Consider the following 18,899-nt stretch of genomic DNA (forward strand, 5'->3'; position numbering starts at 1 on the left):
TGTCAATCCTGTGTCATTGCAGGTGCTTATGCGGCAGCGAAAGCAGCTAAATATGGAGGTACATTTTCCTATTTTTTAAGTAAAGTCAATGCTCGCTTAATACTCAATATCCCTGCTTATGAAGACATGCAAACTAAAAGTCTGCTTAAACTACCTTTCCACCTGTGCTGCTATTTTCAGTGAGCTATGAACCTGCACCACAAGGTATCTCTGTACATTCACACTTCACCTCGACCTGTTGTTTGCTGTACATGTCCAAAAATGCATAAGATCACACTTGTCTGGATTAAATTCCTTCAGCTACCATTTTGCCCAACTTTCTAGCTGACCTATTTTCTATGTACACTTAGAAATTACCTTTAACTCCAATAATCTTCTTCTCCCCACCAAACCTATTTGTCCATGGACATTCCCATCCATGTAATCTATTTGTATGATCAGTAATAAGGTCCCTGTAATACACCACTGGTTACAGATTACCAGTCAGAAAAGAACCCTCTGTTGCTATCCACTGCTATTTATCATTAAGCCAATTTTGGACCCAATTTTCCAAAATAATATGTACCCTAACTTGCTGGACCAGCCTACTGTGTAGGACCTTGTCAGCAGCCTTGCTGAAGTTCACGTACATCACATCTATTGCTTTGTCTTCATTAATTTGCTCAATAACCTAAAAAAAATCAAATTTGTTGTGGAATATTCCCCTTCCACAACACCATGCTGACTCCCATTATTTGTCTCTCCCTTTAAAAGTAACCATAGAAACTATCCCGAAGAATTTTTTCATAATTTACGCTACTATTGAGGTTTCTCTGGTGAGCTATTGAACTATCTCTGGTGCCCTTCTTGAATATGGCAACGACATCAGCTGGCCTCCAGTCTTTCAGTTCCACACCCATAGCTAACGATGAGGGTGCAGTGCTGCCAAAGCTCACTGGAGTGCTGCTCCAATACCTCAGGGAACCTCTTCAGGCACCTCATGGAGCGGCTCCGGCATCTCGTTGTCACCCTTTTTGGTGAGCTCAGGCACCTAAAAAATTAGCACTGCAGCCCTGCAGTGATTCCCAGTTTAATTCCCTGTTCCATTTATCTGCTGTCTTTCAATCTTCGCTGTCCACTTCCATATTCAAACAGTTAGGTATCAAAAAATTTTGGAAACAAAAGTATTAGATCAAGATGAATGGTGGAAGAGAGCTGAGAGGTAAATCTGTTGTTTATATATTTAGAAATTGCTGTCAATGAAGCATTTGGACATTTCTTGGTTAATTGCCTGTGCCACTGTATTATTATTAACTGCTGGTCTATACTCTAACACCCACCAGTGATTCTTTTCACTGACTATTTCTGATCTCTACCCGAATCAATTCAACCTTCTGTTCATGATCTTGTATCGTCTCTCTCTTTCACCCTGATCTTATCGTGAATTAAATATTCTTCCCTTCTTAGTGATCATGAAATGTTGTTAGAATCAACATTGTGCAATTCCATCAGTTTTATAGAAAATTGTACATTACTGTCTCTCTCTTATACTAATATTTCAGGTGCAGTTCCAGGAGGAGGAGTTCCAGGGGGTGTTCCAGGGGGTGTTCCAGGAGGTGTACCAGGTGGTGTTCCAGGTAATTTTGATACTACTGATAAATTAAATATATTTTAATGAAAATATGCATATTTTATTGTTTGCATTATTTTTAACCATAAGGTAAATGTGCTTTGGATTCAGAAAATGTCTTTCAATTTTTTTTCTCTGCTGTAGTTAGGTGACACAAGACCAGTATGGACAGGGTTTACATGGAGGAGATTCAGGATATCTCTAGCTTTAAACTGAAAATTTGTTTAGTGTGTCTTTGTTGCGGCGAACTGGCGCCACTTTTCATGCACGGTCAGCGGGACATTCACGGGAAAGAGGGGGTTTTGGAGCTATCATTTCCGGTTCAGAAGAGGAAATGCACGCTTGCATCAGTGTGACGTAAGCTCCGTACAGCAAGGTGTGGACCAGACACAGCATTAAAGGCGGCAGTGTGGAATTCAAAGTAAAGCAGTTTTGTTACTCAAGCTCTCAGACTGCTGTCTCAGTCTTTTCCCAGCACTTGCGCAAAACCTACAACACTGGAGACCCCAACAAGTCTCCACGTCCTGAAGACTCTGCACAATGGACCTTGGCAGCCATAGGAGCCGTTGCATTGTATCTGTCAACTTTCTGGACAAACAAGCCCTGCACTTGGTTTGGCCAAGCAGAGGCCCAGTTCCAGATCAAATAGATAACCTTCATTTCGACCAGATACTTCTGCGTTGTCTGCTCGCTCGTCCAGGAAGACACTTCATGGGTCAATGACCTCATCCAGGCACTGCCTGAGGAAGGTAAATACATGGCTCTTACAAACCTCCTTATTAGCACATTCGGTCAGTCACAGTGCAAGAGGGCTACCAGGCTCCTTCACATGAACGGCCTTGGCGATTAGACCCTGTCCGCTCTCATGGATGAAATGCTCACCCTGGCAGAAGGGCACAAGCACTGCCTCATGTACAGGCAAGCATTTCTCGAGCAGATGCCCACAGACATCAGACTCCTATTGGTAAATGTGAATTTCAGCGATCGCGCAGGTTCGTAGCACAAGCAAATATTCTTCACCGCTCCAAGCACAAGACAGACACCGTGAATTGTTACATGGCTTCTGCCAAGGGCAACACCAAAGTCCAGTCCATCACATGAACATGCCCCTCCCTCACAGAAAAAAGAAAGACCTGACACAAATTGGTGCTTCTAACATCAGCGTTGAGGGTTACCAGTTGGCAGGTGCCGCCAGCCTTGCTTGTTTTTGGGAAACAACGGGCTGCAGCAGCTGGCCAACCGAACAGCCTACCATTCTCAGGCCAACAGACTGGTTGAATGCTTCCATTGGCACTTGAAATCAGTATTGATGGCATGGCTAAAGAAGCCCAAATGGGTAGATGAACTACCCTGGGTCCTTTTGAAGATACGCACAGTGCCTAAGGAAGACCTTCAAGTCTCCTCAGCTGAACGAGACTATGGCAATGGGCCAGTTCCATCCTTCAGCATCCACTCAAACCACCCTCACTGCAGTTGCACTGGAGAGACTGCAAGATAAACTAGGCTCACTGGCACCACCACCACCATCGCAATACTGTCAGCCCCCTTTCAATTACCCCGCAGAGATATCCTCCTCCCAGTATAGGTTCATGCAAAGGGGCGGATACAGGATGCCCCACCAGCCCCACTCTGAGTGATCCTACAAGGTGCTGCAAAGGAACACATCCAGATTTACACTTGACATCGAGGGCCAAGAGGAACTGTTACGCTGGACTGCTTGAAACTGGCCCACCTGGACTTGTCATAACCAGAACAGGTTACTCAACCAGGACAGGTTACCCAACCAGTAATCTGCTGAAACAGTAGACATCACCCTCGACAGATCGTGAGTGCATTGGTTTTGGTTCTGGGCCAGACATTGTGTGGCAACGCACATTGTTGTAGCACTTGGCACGTGTGGTCAGTAGGGAAGCTGCAGCAAAAATGGCGTCGTGGCTCCTTCTCTTCCAGTCCAGGCTGGAAGAGCACTTGCGTACTTGCTTCAGCATGATCTGAGCTCCGGAACGCAAGAGGCGGGCCAGACACAGCCTTAAAGGCTGTAGTGTGGAACTCCAAGGAAACCAGTTGTTTTGCTCGAGCTCTCAGCCTGTTGTCGCAGTCTTTTGCCTGCGCTCGCGCACAACACGCTGCAATAGACGGTTTAATTAAATTCTGTTCTAAAGAGTGAAAATTATTTGTGCATTCTCACTTGCATTTACAGTGTGGTATGTAACCTCCGGAGTCTGTACCATGCTGGTTTGTAAGCACATAAAGACCTTGATTTGAAAGTGCTTTATTAGCATCTTTACTTTGTTTGATCTATTGAACAAGTGAGAAAATCAGAACAATGCAAATAATTAAATTGATTCTTACGGATTCTATCATTTCAAAAATCCTCAATAATATTGATGCAAGTTAATCGTATTGCAAGTTATTGGGTGTTAATTTAAGTTGTCATTTCAATGCATTACTAAGTTTTTGGAAGTAGCTTTTCCCCAATGAGAATATGAACTGTCCTGCTGTGATTTATAAGGCTACTAACAACCACAAAACATTACATGACAACAGTAGGAAATTTTCCTCACTCTACCAGCACCACTCAAAAGAAACTCTATGCATTATTCATTTGCCTGGTTTGGCATATACTCTGTGGGAGCTGGCATTCCAGTTTATCTTTTTCATATAGTAACTTCAATTCATCAGTAGTGAACTTGTTATGAATATCTGAAAAATCTTGTGACTATTCTTGATATATATATAGCTTCAATCTTTTAAATCTTCTACTTAATGAAAGCTCAGGACTTTTGTTAATGAATTAAAAACAAATGTGTTTTTCCTTTGCACGTTTAAACATTATTACTCAACACCTAAGTATGAAATGTAATGCGATGAGCTCTCCTCAATGAATTCTGGTAGGATCAAAACTATTGAAATTTTGTAAAATGTACCAGTGCTATTGCAGAAGAAATACATGAATGTCTGCAGATACCATGGTTGAAGTAAAAACACAATGCTGGAGAATCTCAGCTCGTCAAACAGCGTACTTTATGTAGCAAAGATAAAGATTCATAACACACGTATCAGGCTTGAGTCCTTCATCTACGGTATGTAAAAATGTCAGCAGGCACCCGTCCTTCCCCTTCCACTTGTCTTCTTTCCTCAAGCTCTCCATCCCCTTCCCTGTCCATTTACAAAGCCTTCCCTCCTCCCCTTGCTTGCTGCTGTGCCCTCCCTCCCTTATCCACCTATTACCACCTGCCTTTGCGATTGTGTTCGTACCCCTGATCCTCCCCCACCCTACCATTTTGTTCAGGCATCTGCTGACATTTTTTCTTATCTTGCTGAAGATTTCAAGCATCTTTCAACATGCTACATGAACCTTAAATAGTTCCTCAGAAAGTGAGTGATAAAAATTGAAACACTACCAGCATAAATCTGGCCCATGAATGCAAGTAGTCAGATAGAGAACGAATTATCCCTTGCTGAGCTAATACTGCTCCAATACCTATTTAAATGAGAAGGTCTGCTGGTAGCCCAGGTTCAAGCAACCTTTATTCGGTAATAACCATCAAAATTAATTTTGTTAATTATTTTGCAAGAGCTTATTTTGATGATGGAATCTGTTGTTTTGCTATGAAATATCCAGAAAAATATTTACATATTTGAGGTTGACAATATCTCGAGCAGTACCAATATTTATTATTCAATTTGAATTTCAACTGAGGAAACATTTAAGAACCGCCTATATTGGTTGGTTTGGGTAAAGATGTCTGATTTTTTTTTAACTCAAGAGGGATATAAACAAGCATCAAACATCTTTACAATTCAGTGATCATCCTTTCTGATGGTAAAAACTGAATTATAATTACAGATTTATTTAATTTCCTGAATTTGCATTGTGGTATATAACTTCCTGAACTGTTGCGATTTAAGCTTTTTTATCGAGATTAAAGCTCCCAACTTCAACTTGATAATCCAGCAATTTAATCATACTTTAATAATCTTTACCAATAAATTGTGCAAAATTGTGTGTAATTAATTTTTTTTATTCCGATTGTGATCGTATGGATAGTTTTTTTTTTAATATTCTGAATATTCAGAAAAGGGTTTGGAATGTGATGATTTTTTAAAACCTTTTAACATTACTTATCATCTTAAATGAGATGAGCCTGAATTCTGAGTTAACTTGTCAATCCTGTGTCATTGCAGGTGCTTATACAGCAGCGAAAGCAGCTAAATATGGAGGTAAATTTTCCTATTTTCTAAGTAAAGTCAATGCTCGCTTACACTTAAGATAAACAAATCCATACAAACACACAATTACTTTGTTTGCATGCCATTAAATAGATAGTTAGATACTATGAAACTGGCTCTTCAGCTGACGATTAAAGCACGGATGTACGTCCAGGCCAACCTTGATGCCTATCTATGCTATTAACATTTCCCCGCATTTGTCTCATACCTCTTTATTTTTTCCTATTCATATACTGCCCAAAACATTGTAATGATTCAATCTGTGATTGTATCTGTTTCTTCCACCTCAACTGTAAATCATTCCATGTATCAGTCAGCCTCTCTGTCTCCTTTAAGTATTTCCCCTCTTAACCTGAACTTATATTTTCTAGAAAATAGACTATGACATCCTACCCTCTCTCGGCCTCTCATTATTTTATATTCCGCAAAAAACCTCAGCACTGAATACAATCAAAGCATATCCATTTTGTTCTTGTAACAGATTACATCCATTCCAAGGCACCATCCTGGGTGAATATCTTTTCCACTCTTTCTTGCACTACCACATCCTTCCTATAATGTGTTGACTAGTACTGCAAGCACTATTCCATGTGTGGCCTAACCAATGTCTTGTACATCTTGCTATATGGCGTCCCAAATCTTATACTCAATATCCCTGCTTATGAAGACATGCAAACTAAAAGTCTGCTTAAACTACCTTTCCACCTGTGCTGCTATTTTCAGTGAGCTATGAACCTGCACCACAAGGTATCTCTGTACATTCACACTTCACCTCAACCTGTTGTTTGCTGTACATGTCCCAAAACGCATAAGATCACACTTGTCTGGATTAAATTCCTTCAGCTAACATTCTGCACAACTTTCTAGCTGACCTATTTTCTATGTACATTTAGAAAGCTATCCTAATTACCTTTAACTCCAATAATCTTCTTCTCCCACCAAACCTATTTGTCCATGGACATTCCCATCCATGTAATCTATTTGTATGATCAGTAATAAGGTCCCTGTAATACACCACTTGTTACAGATTTCCAGTCAGAAAACAACCCTCTGTTGCTATCCACTGCTATTTATCACTAAGCCAATTTTGGATCCAATTTTCCATAATAATATGTGCCCTAACTTGCTGGACCAGCCTACTGTGTAGGACCTTGTCAGCAGCCTTGCTGAAGTTCACGTATATCACATCTATTGCTTTGTCTTCATTAATTTGCTCAATAACCTAAAAAAAATCAAATTTGTTGTGGAATATTCCCCTTCCACAACACCATGCTGACTCCCATTATTTGTCTCTCCCTTTAATTTTTTCATAATTTACGCTACTATTGAGGTTTCTCTGGTGAGCTATTGAACTATCTCTGGTGCCCTTCTTGAATATGGCAACGACATCAGCTGGCCTCCAGTCTTTCAGTTCCACACCCATAGCTAACGATGAGGGTGCAGTGCTGCCAAAGCTCACTGGAGTGATGCTCCAATACCTCAGGGGACCACTTCAGGCACCTCATGGAGCGGCTCCGGCATCTCGTTGTCACCCTTTTTGGTGAGCTCAGGCACCTAAAAAATTAGCACTTCAGCCCTGCAGTGATTCCCAGTTTAATTCCCTGTTCCATTTATCTGCTGCCTTTCAATCTTCGCTGTCCACTACCATATTCAAACAGTTTGGTATCAAAAGATTTTGGAAACAAAAGTATTAGATCAAGATGAATGGTGGAAGAGAGCTGAGAGGTAAATCTGTTGTTTATATATTTAGAAATTGCTGTTAATGAAGCATTTGGTCATCGTAATTATTCCATACTGGCTTCCCTGTTAATGTGGGAACATATATAGTAATGATTTGTACCTATCAACATTTTCACAGGACGACATAATCAAATGTTTTCATGATACTGCATATACTCACACAACTAGTTTGCATGATTGTCACAGGAGGGGCTCCCAGGATTTCAGCTGGAGCTGTTCCGGGTGCCGTTCCTGGTGGCATTTCAGGGGGTATTCAAGGAAATTTTGTTGCCTTCACAATGTATTTTGACATTGATTGAATTGTGTGCATTGAATGGGATGAAATGAGTTTGCGTTAATCTGAGAAGTATTAAAAGTATCGAGAATAAGGATGATCAACTTACAACATGGATCAGAATGTGGAATTATATTGTGGCCATTACAAAGTTACAGAAACCTAGCTCTAGCAAGTGCAGGATTGCCTCATTAATGTTCTGGGGGATTAGATGTTTCAAAAGAGATAGGGAGGGAGGTAAAATTTGTGGAGGTTTTTGGGTTGTTCCCTTTATTATCGAAAGCTGGATTTCCCTGCCCTTATTGTCCTTGTTTCAAACTGGAATATAGTTTTGTCCAGCACTGTGAAAAATCTCTTTGAAAGTCTTCCCCTGTTCCTCAACTGTCCCATTATATAGCCTGTATTCCTATTATATGCAAACCAATTCCTCACTCATCCCATTGTAATTAGGCAAAATGGACTGGATTTGGATCAAACTATTGCATCCTCCATTATTCATACTGTGATAACTCTTTCTGAGAGGATCCCTAACTACAAGATTGCTAATTTTACCTATCTCATTGAATGGGACCAGATCTAAAATAACAAACCAAGCATGTATTGCATGACATGTTACCTTGTATGTCCAGTAACATGCTGCTAAGAAAGCTATCACAAATGCATTTTATAAAGTCCTCCTCATAACTGCAATTACTAACTTCATTTCTCCAATCTATGTACAAGTGAAAGTTCACCATGACAACTTCTATTCTATTCCTACATGCCACAGTTATTTCTTGGTTAATTGCCTGTGCCACTGTATTATCATTAACTGCTGGTCTATACTTTACTCCCACCTGTGATTCTCTTCACTTACTATTTCTGATCTCTACCCGAATCAATTCAACCTTCTGTTCATGATCTTGTATCTTCTCTCTCTTTCACCCTGATCTTATCGTGAATTAAATATGCTTCCCTTCTTAGTGATAATGAAATGTTGTTAGAATCAACATTGTGCAATTCCATCAGTTTTATAGAAAATTGTAGATGACTGTTTCGCTCATATTCTAATATTTCAGGTACAGTTCCAGGAGGAGGAGTTCCAGGGGGTGTTCCAGGGGGTGTACCAGGAGGTGTACCAGGAGGTGTACCAGGTGGTGTTCCAGGTAATTTTGATACTACTGATAAATTAAATATATTTTAATGAAAATATGCATATTTTATTGTTTGCAATATTTTTAAGGATAAGGTAAATGTGCTTTGGATTCAGAAGATGTCTTTCAATTTTGTTTCTCTGCTGTAGTTAGATGACACATACAAGATGGTATGACACAAGACCAGAATGGACTGGGTTTACATGGAGGAGATTCAGGATATCTCTAGCTTTAAACTGAAAATTTGTTTAGTGTGGCTTTGTTGCGGCGAACTGGCGCCACATTTCATGCACGGTCAGCGGGACATTCACGGGAAAGAGGGGGTTTTGGGGCCTTCATTTCCGGTTCTGAAGAGGACTTGGACGCTTGCGTCAGCGTGACGTAAGCTCCGGACAGCAAGGTGTGGACCAGACACAGCCTTAAAGGCGGCAATGTGGAATTCAAAGTAAAGCAGTTTTGTTACTCAAGCTCTCAGACAGTTGTCTCAGTCTTTTCCCAGCACTCGCCCATAACCCACTACACTGGAGACCCCAACAAGTCTCCACGTCCTGAAGACACGGAACAATGGACCTGGCAGCCATAGGAGCTGTTGCATTCAATCTGTCAACTTTCTTTACAAACAGGCCCTGCACTTGGTTTGGCCAAGCTGAGGCCCAGTTCCAGATCAAATAGATAACCTCCACTTCAACCAGATACTTTTACGTTGTCTGCTCGCTCGTCCAGGAAGACACTTCATGGGTCAATGACCTCATCCAGGCACTGCCTGAGGAAGGTAAATACATGGCTCTTACAAACCTCCTTATTAGCACATTCGGTCAGTCACAGTGCAAGAGGGCTACCAGGCTCCTTCACTTGGATGGCCTGGGCGATTGGACCCTGTCCGCTCTCATGGATGAAATGCTCACCCTGGCAGAAGGGCACAAGCCCTGCCTCATGTACAGGCAGGCATTTCTTGAACAGATGCCCGCAGACATCAGACTCCTATTACTAAATGTGAATTTCAGCGACCCACGCAGCGTCGTAGCACAAGCAAATATTCTTCACCGCTCCAAGCACAAGACCTTAGACACCGTGAACTGTGTTACATGGCTTCTGCAAGGGCAACACCCAAGTCCAGTACATCACATGAACAGGCCCCTCCCTTACAGAAAACAGAAAGGCCTGACCCAAATTGGTGCTTCTAACATCAGCCTTGAGGGGTACCAGTTCGCAGGTGCCGCCAGCCTTGCTTGTTTTTGGGAAACGACGGTCTGCAGCAGCTGGCCAACCGAACAGCCCACCATTCTCAGGCCAACAGACTGGTTGAATGCTTCCATTGGCACCTGAAATCAGAATTGATGGCATGGCTAAAGAAGCCCAAATGTGTTGATGAACTACCCCCTGGGTCCTTCTGAGGATACGCACAGTGCCTAAGGAAGACCTTCAAGTCTCCTCAGCTGAACGAGACTATGGCAAGACCCTTGCAGTCCTGGGCCAGTTCCATCCTTCAGCATCCAGTCAAACACCCTCACTGCAGTTGCACTGGAGAGATTGCAAGATAAATTAGGCTCACTGGCACCACCACCACCATCGCAATACTGTCAGGCCCCTTTCAAATACCCCGTAGAGATATCCTCCTCCCAGTATAGGTTCATGCAAAGGGGCGGATACAGGATGCCCCACCAGAACCACTCTGAGTGATCCTACAAGGTGCTGCAAAGGATCACATCCACCTTTACACTTGACATCGAGGGCCAAGAGGAACTGTTACGCTGGACTGCTTGAAACTGGCCCACCTGGACTTGTCATAACCAGAACAGGTTACTCAACCAGGACAGGTTACCCAACCAATAAGTTGCTGAAACATTAGACATCACTTTCGACAGATCGTGAAACCAATGGTGTCGGTTCTGGGCTGGAGGTTGTGTGACAACGCACATTGTTGTAGCAGTGAAACAACCCCACTTGGTACATGTGGTCAGTAGTGAAGCTGCAGCAAAAATGGCGTCGTGGCTCCTTCTCTTCCAGTCCAGGCTGGAAGAGCACTTGCGTACTTGCTTCAGCATGATCTGAGCTCCGGAACGCAAGAGGCGGGCCAGACACAGCCTTAAAGGCTGTAGTGTGGAACTCCAAGGAAACCAGTTGTTTTGCTCGAGCTCTCAGCCTGTTGTCGCAGTCTTTTGCCTGCGCTCGCGCACAACACGCTGCAATAGACGGTTTAATTAAATTCTGTTCTAAAGAGTGAAAATTATTTGTGCATTCTCACTTGCATTTACAGTGTGGTATGTAACCTCCGGAGTCTGTACCATGCTAGTTTGTAAGCACATAAAGACCTTGATTTGAAAGTGCTTTATTGCATGATTACTTTGTTTGATCTATTGAACAAGTGAGAAGAACAGAACAATGCAAATAATTAAATTGATTCTTACGGATTCTATCATTTCAAAAATCCTCAATAATATTGATGCATATTTATCGTATTGCACGTTATTGGGTGTTAATTTAAATTGTCATTTCAATGCATTACTAAGTTTTTGGAAGTAGCTTTTCCCCAATGAGAATATGAACTGTCTTGCTGTGATTTATAAGGCTACTAACAACCACAAAACAATACATGACAACAGTAGGAAATTTTCCTCACTCTACCAGCACCACTCAAAAGAAGCTCTATGCGTTATTCATTTGCCTGGTTTGGAATCTGCTCTGTGGGAGCTGGCATTCCAGTTTAACTTTTTCATATGGTAACTTCAATTCATCAGTAGTGAACTTGATATGAATATCTCAGAAAAATCTTGTGACCATTCTTATAAATATAGCTTCAATCTTTAAATCTATTTAATGAAAGCTCAGGTCTTTGGTTAATGAATTAAAAACAAATGTGTTTTTCCTTTGCATGTTTAACCATTATTACTCAACACCTAAGTATGAAATGTAATGTGATGAGCTCTCCTCAATGAATTCTGGTAGGATCAAAACTATTGAAATCTTGGAAGATTTACAAGTGCTATTGCAGAAGAAATACATGAATGTCTGCAGATACCGTGGATGAAGTAAAAACACAATGCTGGAGAATCTCAGCTCGTCAAACAGCGTACTTTATGTAGCAAAGATAAAGATACATAACACACGTATCAGGCTTGAGTCCTTCATCGACAGTATGAAAAAATGTCAGCAGGCACCCGTCCTTCCCCTTCCACTTGTCTTCTTTCCTCCAGCTCTCCACCCCCTTCCCTGTCCATTTACAAAGCCTTCCCTCCTCCCCTTGCTTACTGCTGTGTCCTCCCTCCCTTATCCACCTATTACCACCTGCCTTTACGATTGTGTTCATACCCCTGATCCTCCCCCACCCTACCATTTTGTTCAGGCATCTGCTGACATTTTTTCATATCTTACTGAGGGGTTCAAGCATCTTTCAACATTGTACATGAATCTTAAATAGTTCCTCAGAAAGTGAGTGATAAAAATTGAAACACTACCAGCATAAATCTGGCCCATGAATGCAAGTAGTCAGATAGAGAACTAATTATCCCTTGCTGAGCTAATACTGTTCAAATACCTATTTAACTGAGAAGGTCTGCTGGTAGCCCAGGTTCAAGCCACCTTTATTCGGTAATAACCATCAAAATTAATTTTGTTAATTATTTTGCAAGAGCTTATTTTGATGATGGAATCTGTTGTTCTGCTATTAAATATCCAGAAAAATATTTACATATTTGAGCTTGACAATATCTCGAGCAGTACCAATATTTATTATTCAATTTGAATTTCAACTGAGGAAACATTTAAGAACCCCCTATATTGGTTGGTTTGGGTAAAGATGTCAGATTTTTTTTAACTCAAGAGGGATATAAACAAGCAACAAACATCGTTACAATTCAGTGATCATCCTTTCTGATGGTAAAAACTGAATTTTAATTATCGTTTTATTTAATTTCCTGTATTTTCAGTGTGGTATATAACTTCCTGAACTGTTGGGATTTAAGCTTTTTTATCGAGATTAAAGCTCCCCACTTCAACTTGATAATCCAGCAATTTAATCATACTTTAATAATCTTTACCAATAAATTATGCAAACTTTGTGTGTAAGTAACCTTTTTTTATTCCGATTGCGATCACATGGATTGTTTTTTTTTAAATATTCTGAATATTCAGAAAAGGGTTTGGAATGTGATGATTTTTTTAAACTTTTAACATTACATATCATCTTACATGAGATGAGCCTGAATTCTGAGTTAACTTGTCAATCCTGTGTCATTGCAGGTGCTTATGCGGCAGCGAAAGCAGCTAAATATGGAGGTAAATTTTCCTATTTTCTAAGTATTTTCCTATTTACACTTAAGATAAACAAATCCATACAAACACACAATTACTTTGTTTGCATGCCATTAAATAGATAGTTAGATACTATCAAACTGGCTCTTCAGCTGACGATTAAAGCACGGATGTACGTCCAGGCCAACCTTGAAGCCTAACTATGCTAATCAGATTTCCCTGCATTTGTCTCATACCTCTCTATTTTTTCCTTTTCATATACTGCCCAAAACATTGTAATGATTCAATCTGTGATTGAATCTCTTTCTTCCACCTCAACTGTAAATCATTCCATGTACCCATCAGCCTCTCTGTCTCCTTTAAGTATTTCCCCTCTTAACCTGAACCTATATTTTCTAGAAAATAGACGATGACACCCTACCCTCTCTCGGCCTCTCATTATTTTATATACCGCTAAAAACCTCAGCACTGAATATAATATCCATTTTATTCTTGTAACAGATTACATCCATTCCAAGGCACCATCCTGGGTGAATATCTTTTCCACTCTTTCTTGCACTACCACATCCTTCCTATAGTGGGTTGACTAGAACTGCAAGCACTATTCCATGTGTGGCCTAACCAATGTCTTGTACATCTTGCTATATGACGTCCCAAAACTTATACTCAGTATTCCTCATCTTACACTCAATATCCCTGCTTATGAAGACATGCAAGCTAAAAGTCTCCTTAACCTGCCTTTCCAGCTGTGCTGCTATTTTCAATGAGCTATGAACCTGCACCACAAGGTATCTCTGTACATTCACACTTCACCTCGACCTGTTGTTTGCTGTACATGTCCCAAAACGCATAAGATCACACTTCTCTGGATTAAATTCCTTCAGCTACCATTCTCCCCAACTTTCTAGCTGACCTATTTTCTATGTACACTTAGAAAGCTATCCTAATTACTTTAACTCCAATAATCTTCTTCTCCCCATCAAACCTATTTGTCCATGGACATTCCCATCCACATAATCTATTTATATGATCAGTAATAAGGTCCATGTAATACACCACTGGTTACAGATTTCCAGTCAGAAAACAACCCTCTGTTGCTATCCACTGCTATTTATCATTAAGCCAGTTTTGGATCCAATTTTCCAAAAATAATATGTGCCCTAACTTGCTGGACCAGCCTTCTGTGTAGGACCTTGTCAGCAGCCTTGCTGAAGTTCACGTTCATCATATCTATTGCTTTGTCTTCATTAATTAGCTCAATAACCTTAAAAAAAAATCAAATTGGTTGTGGAATATTCTAACCTAAAAAAAATCAAATTTGTTGTGGAATATTCCCCTTCCACAACACCATGCTGACTCCCATTATTTGTCTCTCCCTTTAAAAGTAACCATAGAAACTATCCCGAAGAATTTTTTCATAATTTACGCTACTATTGAGGTTTCTCTGGTGAGCTATTGAACTATCTCTGGTGCCCTTCTTGAATATGGCAATGACATCAGCTGGCCTCCAGTCTTTCAGTACCACACCCATAGTTAACGGTGAGGGTCCAGTGCTGCCAAAGCTCACTGGAGTGCTGCTCCAATACCTCAGGGGACCACTTCAGGCACCTCATGGAGTGGCTCCGGCATCTCCTTGTCTCCCTTTTTGGTGAGCTCAGGCACCTAAAAAATTAGCACTGCAGCCCTGCAGTGATTCCCAGTTTAATTCCCTGTTCCATTTATCTGCTGTCTTTCAATCTTTGCTGTTCACTACCATATTCAAACAGTTAGGTATCAAAAAATTTTGGAAACAAAAGTATTAGATCACGATGAATGGTGGAAGAGAGCTGAGAGGTAAATCTGTTGTTTATATATTTAGAAATAGCTGTTAATGAAGCATTTGGTCATCATAATTATTCCGTACTGGCTTCCCTGTTAATGTGGGAACATATATAGTAATGATTTGTACCTATCAACATTTTCACAAGACAACATAATCAAATGTTTTCATGATACTGCATATACTCACACAACTAGTTTGCATGATTGTCACAGGAGGGGCTCCCAGGATTTCAGCTGGAGCTGTTCCAGGTGCCATTCCAGGTGGCATTTCAGGGGGGAATTCCTGGAAATTTTGTTGCCTTCACAATGTATTTTGACATTGATTGAATTGTGTGCATTGAATGGGATGAAATGAGTTTGCGTTAATCTGAGAAGTATTAAAAGTATCGAGAATAAGGATGATCAACTTACAACATGGATCAGAATGTGGAATTACGATATTGTGGCCATTACAGAGTTACAGAAACCTAGCTCTAGCAAGTGCAGGATTGCCTCATTAATGTTCTGGGGGATTAGATGTTTCAAAAGAGATAGGGAGGGAGGTAAAATTTGTGGAGGTTTTTGGGTTGTTCCCTTTAATATCCAAAGCTGGATTTCCCTGCCCTTATTGTCCTTGTTTCAAACTGGAATATAGTTTTGTCCAGCACTGTGAAAAATCTCTTTGAAAGTCTTCCCCTGTTCCTCAACTGTCCCATTATATAGCCTGTATTCCTATTATATGCAAACCAATTCCTCACTCATTCCGTTGTAATTAGGCAAAATGGACTGGATTTGGATCAAACTATTACATCCTCCATTATTCATACTGTGATAACTCTTTCTGAGAGGATCCCTAACTACAAGATTGTTAATTTTACCTATCTCATTGAATGGGACCAGATCTAAAATAACAAATCAAGCATTTATTGCATGACATGTTACCTTGTATGTCCAGTAACATGCTGCTATGAAAGCTATCACAAATGCATTTTATAAAGTCCTCCTCATAACTGCAATTACTAACTTCATTTCTCCAATCTATGTACAAGTTAAAGTTCACCATGACATCTTCTATTCTATTCCTACATGCCACAGTTATTTCTTGGTGAATTGCCTGTGCCACTGTATTATTATTAACTGCTGGTTTATACTCTACTCCCACCAGTGATTCTTTTCACTTACTATTTCTGATCTCTACCCGAATCAATTCAACCTTCTGTTCATGATCTTGTATCGTCTCTCTCTTTCACCCTGATCTTATCGTGAATTAAATATTCTTCCCTTGTTAGTGATAATGAAACGTTGCTAGAATCAACATTGTGCAATTCCATCAGTTTTATAGAAAATTGTAGATTACTGTCTCTCTCTTATATTAATATTTCAGGTGCAGTTCCAGGAGGAGGAGTTCCAGGGGGTGTACCAGGTGGTGTTCCAGGTAATTTTGATACTACTTATAATTTAAATATATTTTAATGAAAATATGCATGTTTTATAGTTTGCAATATTTTTAACCATAAGGTAAATGCGCTTTGGATTCAGAAGATGTCTTTCAATTTTTTTTCTCTGCTGTAGTTAGATGACACATACAAGATGGTATGAGACAAGACCAGTATGGACTGGATTTACATGGAGGAGATTCAGGATATCTCTAGCTTTAAACTGAAAATTTGTTTAGTGTGGCTTTGTTGCGGCGAACAGGCGCCACGTTTCATGCACGGTCAGCGGGACATTCACGGGAAAGAGGGGGTTTTGTGGCCTTCATTTCCAGTTTGGGAGAGGACATGCGCGCTTGCGTCAGCTTGACGTAAGCTCTGGACAGCAAGGTGTGGACCAGACACAGCCTTAAAGGCGGCAGTGTGGAATTCAAAGTAAAGCAGTTTTGTTACTCAAGGTCTCAGACTGTTGTCTCAGTCTTTTCACTGCACTCGCGCAAAACCCACTACACTGGAGACCCCAACAAGTCTCCACATCCTGAAGACTTGGCTCAATGGACCTGGCAGCCATAGGAGCCGTTGTGTTGAATCTGTCAACTTTCTGGACAAACGGGCCCTGCACTTAGTTTTGCCAAGCAGAGGCCCAGTTCCAGATCAAATAGATAACCTCCATTTCGACCAGATACTTCTAAGTTGTCTGCTCGTTCGTCCAGGAAGACACTTCATGGGTCAATGACCTCATCCAGGCACTGCCTAAGGAAGGTAAATACATGGCTCTTACAAACCTCCTTATTAGCACATTCGGTCAGTCACAGTGCAAGAGGGCTACCAGGCTCCTTCACTTGGATGGCCTGGGCGATTGGACCCTGTCCACTCTCATGGATGAAATGCTCACCCTGGCAGAAGGGCACAAGCCCTGTCTCATGTACAGGCAAGCGTTTCTCGAGCAGATGCTCCCAGACATCAGATTCCTATTGGTAAATGTGGATTTCAGCGACCCGCGCAGGGTCGTAGCACAAGCAAATATTCTTCACCGCTCCAAGCACAAGACCTTAGACACTGTGAACTGTGTTATATGGCTTCTGGCAAGGGCAACACCCAAGTCCAGTCCATCACATGAACAGGCCCCTCCCTCACAGAAAACAGAAAGGCCTGACCCAAATTGGTGCTTCTAACATCAGTGCTGAGGGGTACCAGTTCGCAGGTGCCGCCAGCCTTGCTTGTTTGTGGGAAACGATGGGGTGCAGCAGCTGGCCAACCGAACAGCCTACCATTCTCAGGCCAACAGACTGGATGAATGCTTCCATTGGCACCTAAAATCAGTATTGATGGCATGGCTAAAGAAGCCCAAATGGGTAGATGAACTACCCTGGATCCTTCTGAAGATACGCACAGTGCCTAAGGAAGACTTTCAAGTCTCCTCAGCTGAACGAGACTATGGCAAGACCCTTGCAGTCCTGGGCCAGTTCCATCCTTCAGCATCCAGTCAAACCACCCTCACTGCAGTTGCACTGGAGAGACTGCAAGATAAACTAGGCTTTCTGGCTCCACCACCACCATCGCAATACTGTCAGCCCCCTTTCAAATACCCCGCAGAGATATCCTCCTCCCAGTATAGGTTCATGCAAAGGGGCGGATACAGGATGCCCCACCAGCCCCACTCTGAGTGATCCTACAAGGTGCTGCAAAGGAACACAATCACCTTTACACTTGACATCGAATGCAAAGAGGAACTGTTACGCTGGACTGCTTGAAACTGGCCCACCTGGACTTGTCATAACCAGAACAGGTTACTCAACCAGGACATGTTACCTAACCAGTAAGTTGCTGGAACATTGAACATCACCCTCGACAGATCTTGAGACCATTGGTGTCAGTTCTGGGCTGGAGGTTGTGTGACAACGCACATTGTTGTAGCAGCAAACCATCCCCACTTGGCACGTGTGGTAAGTAGGGAAGCTGCAGCAAAAATGGCGTCGTGGGTCCTTCTCTTCCAGTCCAGACTGGAAGAGCACTTGCGCACTTGCTTCAGCATGATCTGAGCTCCGGAACGCAAGTGGCAGGCCAATCACAGCCTTAAAGGCTGTAGTGTGGAACTCCAAGTAAACCAGTTGTTTTGCTGGAGCTCTCAGCCTGTTGTCGCAGTCTTTTCCCTGCGCTAGCGCACAACCCACTGCAATAGATGGTTTAATTAAATTCTGTTATAAAAACTGAAAATTATTTGTGCGCATCCTCACTTGCATTTACAGTGTGTTATGTAACCTCCGGAGTCTGTACCATGCTGGTTTGTAAGCACATAAAGACCTTGATTTGAAAGTGCTTTATTAGCATCTTTACTTTGATCTATTCAACAAGTGAGAACATCAGAACAATGCAAATAATTAAATTGATTCTTACGGATTCTATCATTTCAAAAATCCTCAATA

General features: G+C 41.4%; 1 protein-coding gene across 11 annotated transcripts in view; it reads left to right on the plus strand.

Annotated features, from left to right (window-relative positions):
- Positions 1-18,899, plus strand: part of LOC138749782 (elastin-like) — a 270,705-nt gene that overhangs the window by 86,560 nt on the left and 165,246 nt on the right. For all 11 annotated transcript variants that reach the window (XM_069911641.1, XM_069911643.1, XM_069911638.1 and 8 more), the window contains 6 exons: positions 23-58; positions 1,542-1,616; positions 5,798-5,833; positions 8,915-9,001; positions 13,229-13,264; positions 16,425-16,475. In XM_069911641.1, the coding sequence (XP_069767742.1) occupies positions 23-58; positions 1,542-1,616; positions 5,798-5,833; positions 8,915-9,001; positions 13,229-13,264; positions 16,425-16,475 (321 nt within the window). The remainder of the gene's footprint in view (positions 1-22; positions 59-1,541; positions 1,617-5,797; positions 5,834-8,914; positions 9,002-13,228; positions 13,265-16,424; positions 16,476-18,899) is intronic.

Source organism: Narcine bancroftii, chromosome 14, assembly GCF_036971445.1.
Source record: "Narcine bancroftii isolate sNarBan1 chromosome 14, sNarBan1.hap1, whole genome shotgun sequence".
NCBI classification, from domain to species: Eukaryota; Metazoa; Chordata; class Chondrichthyes; order Torpediniformes; family Narcinidae; genus Narcine; species Narcine bancroftii.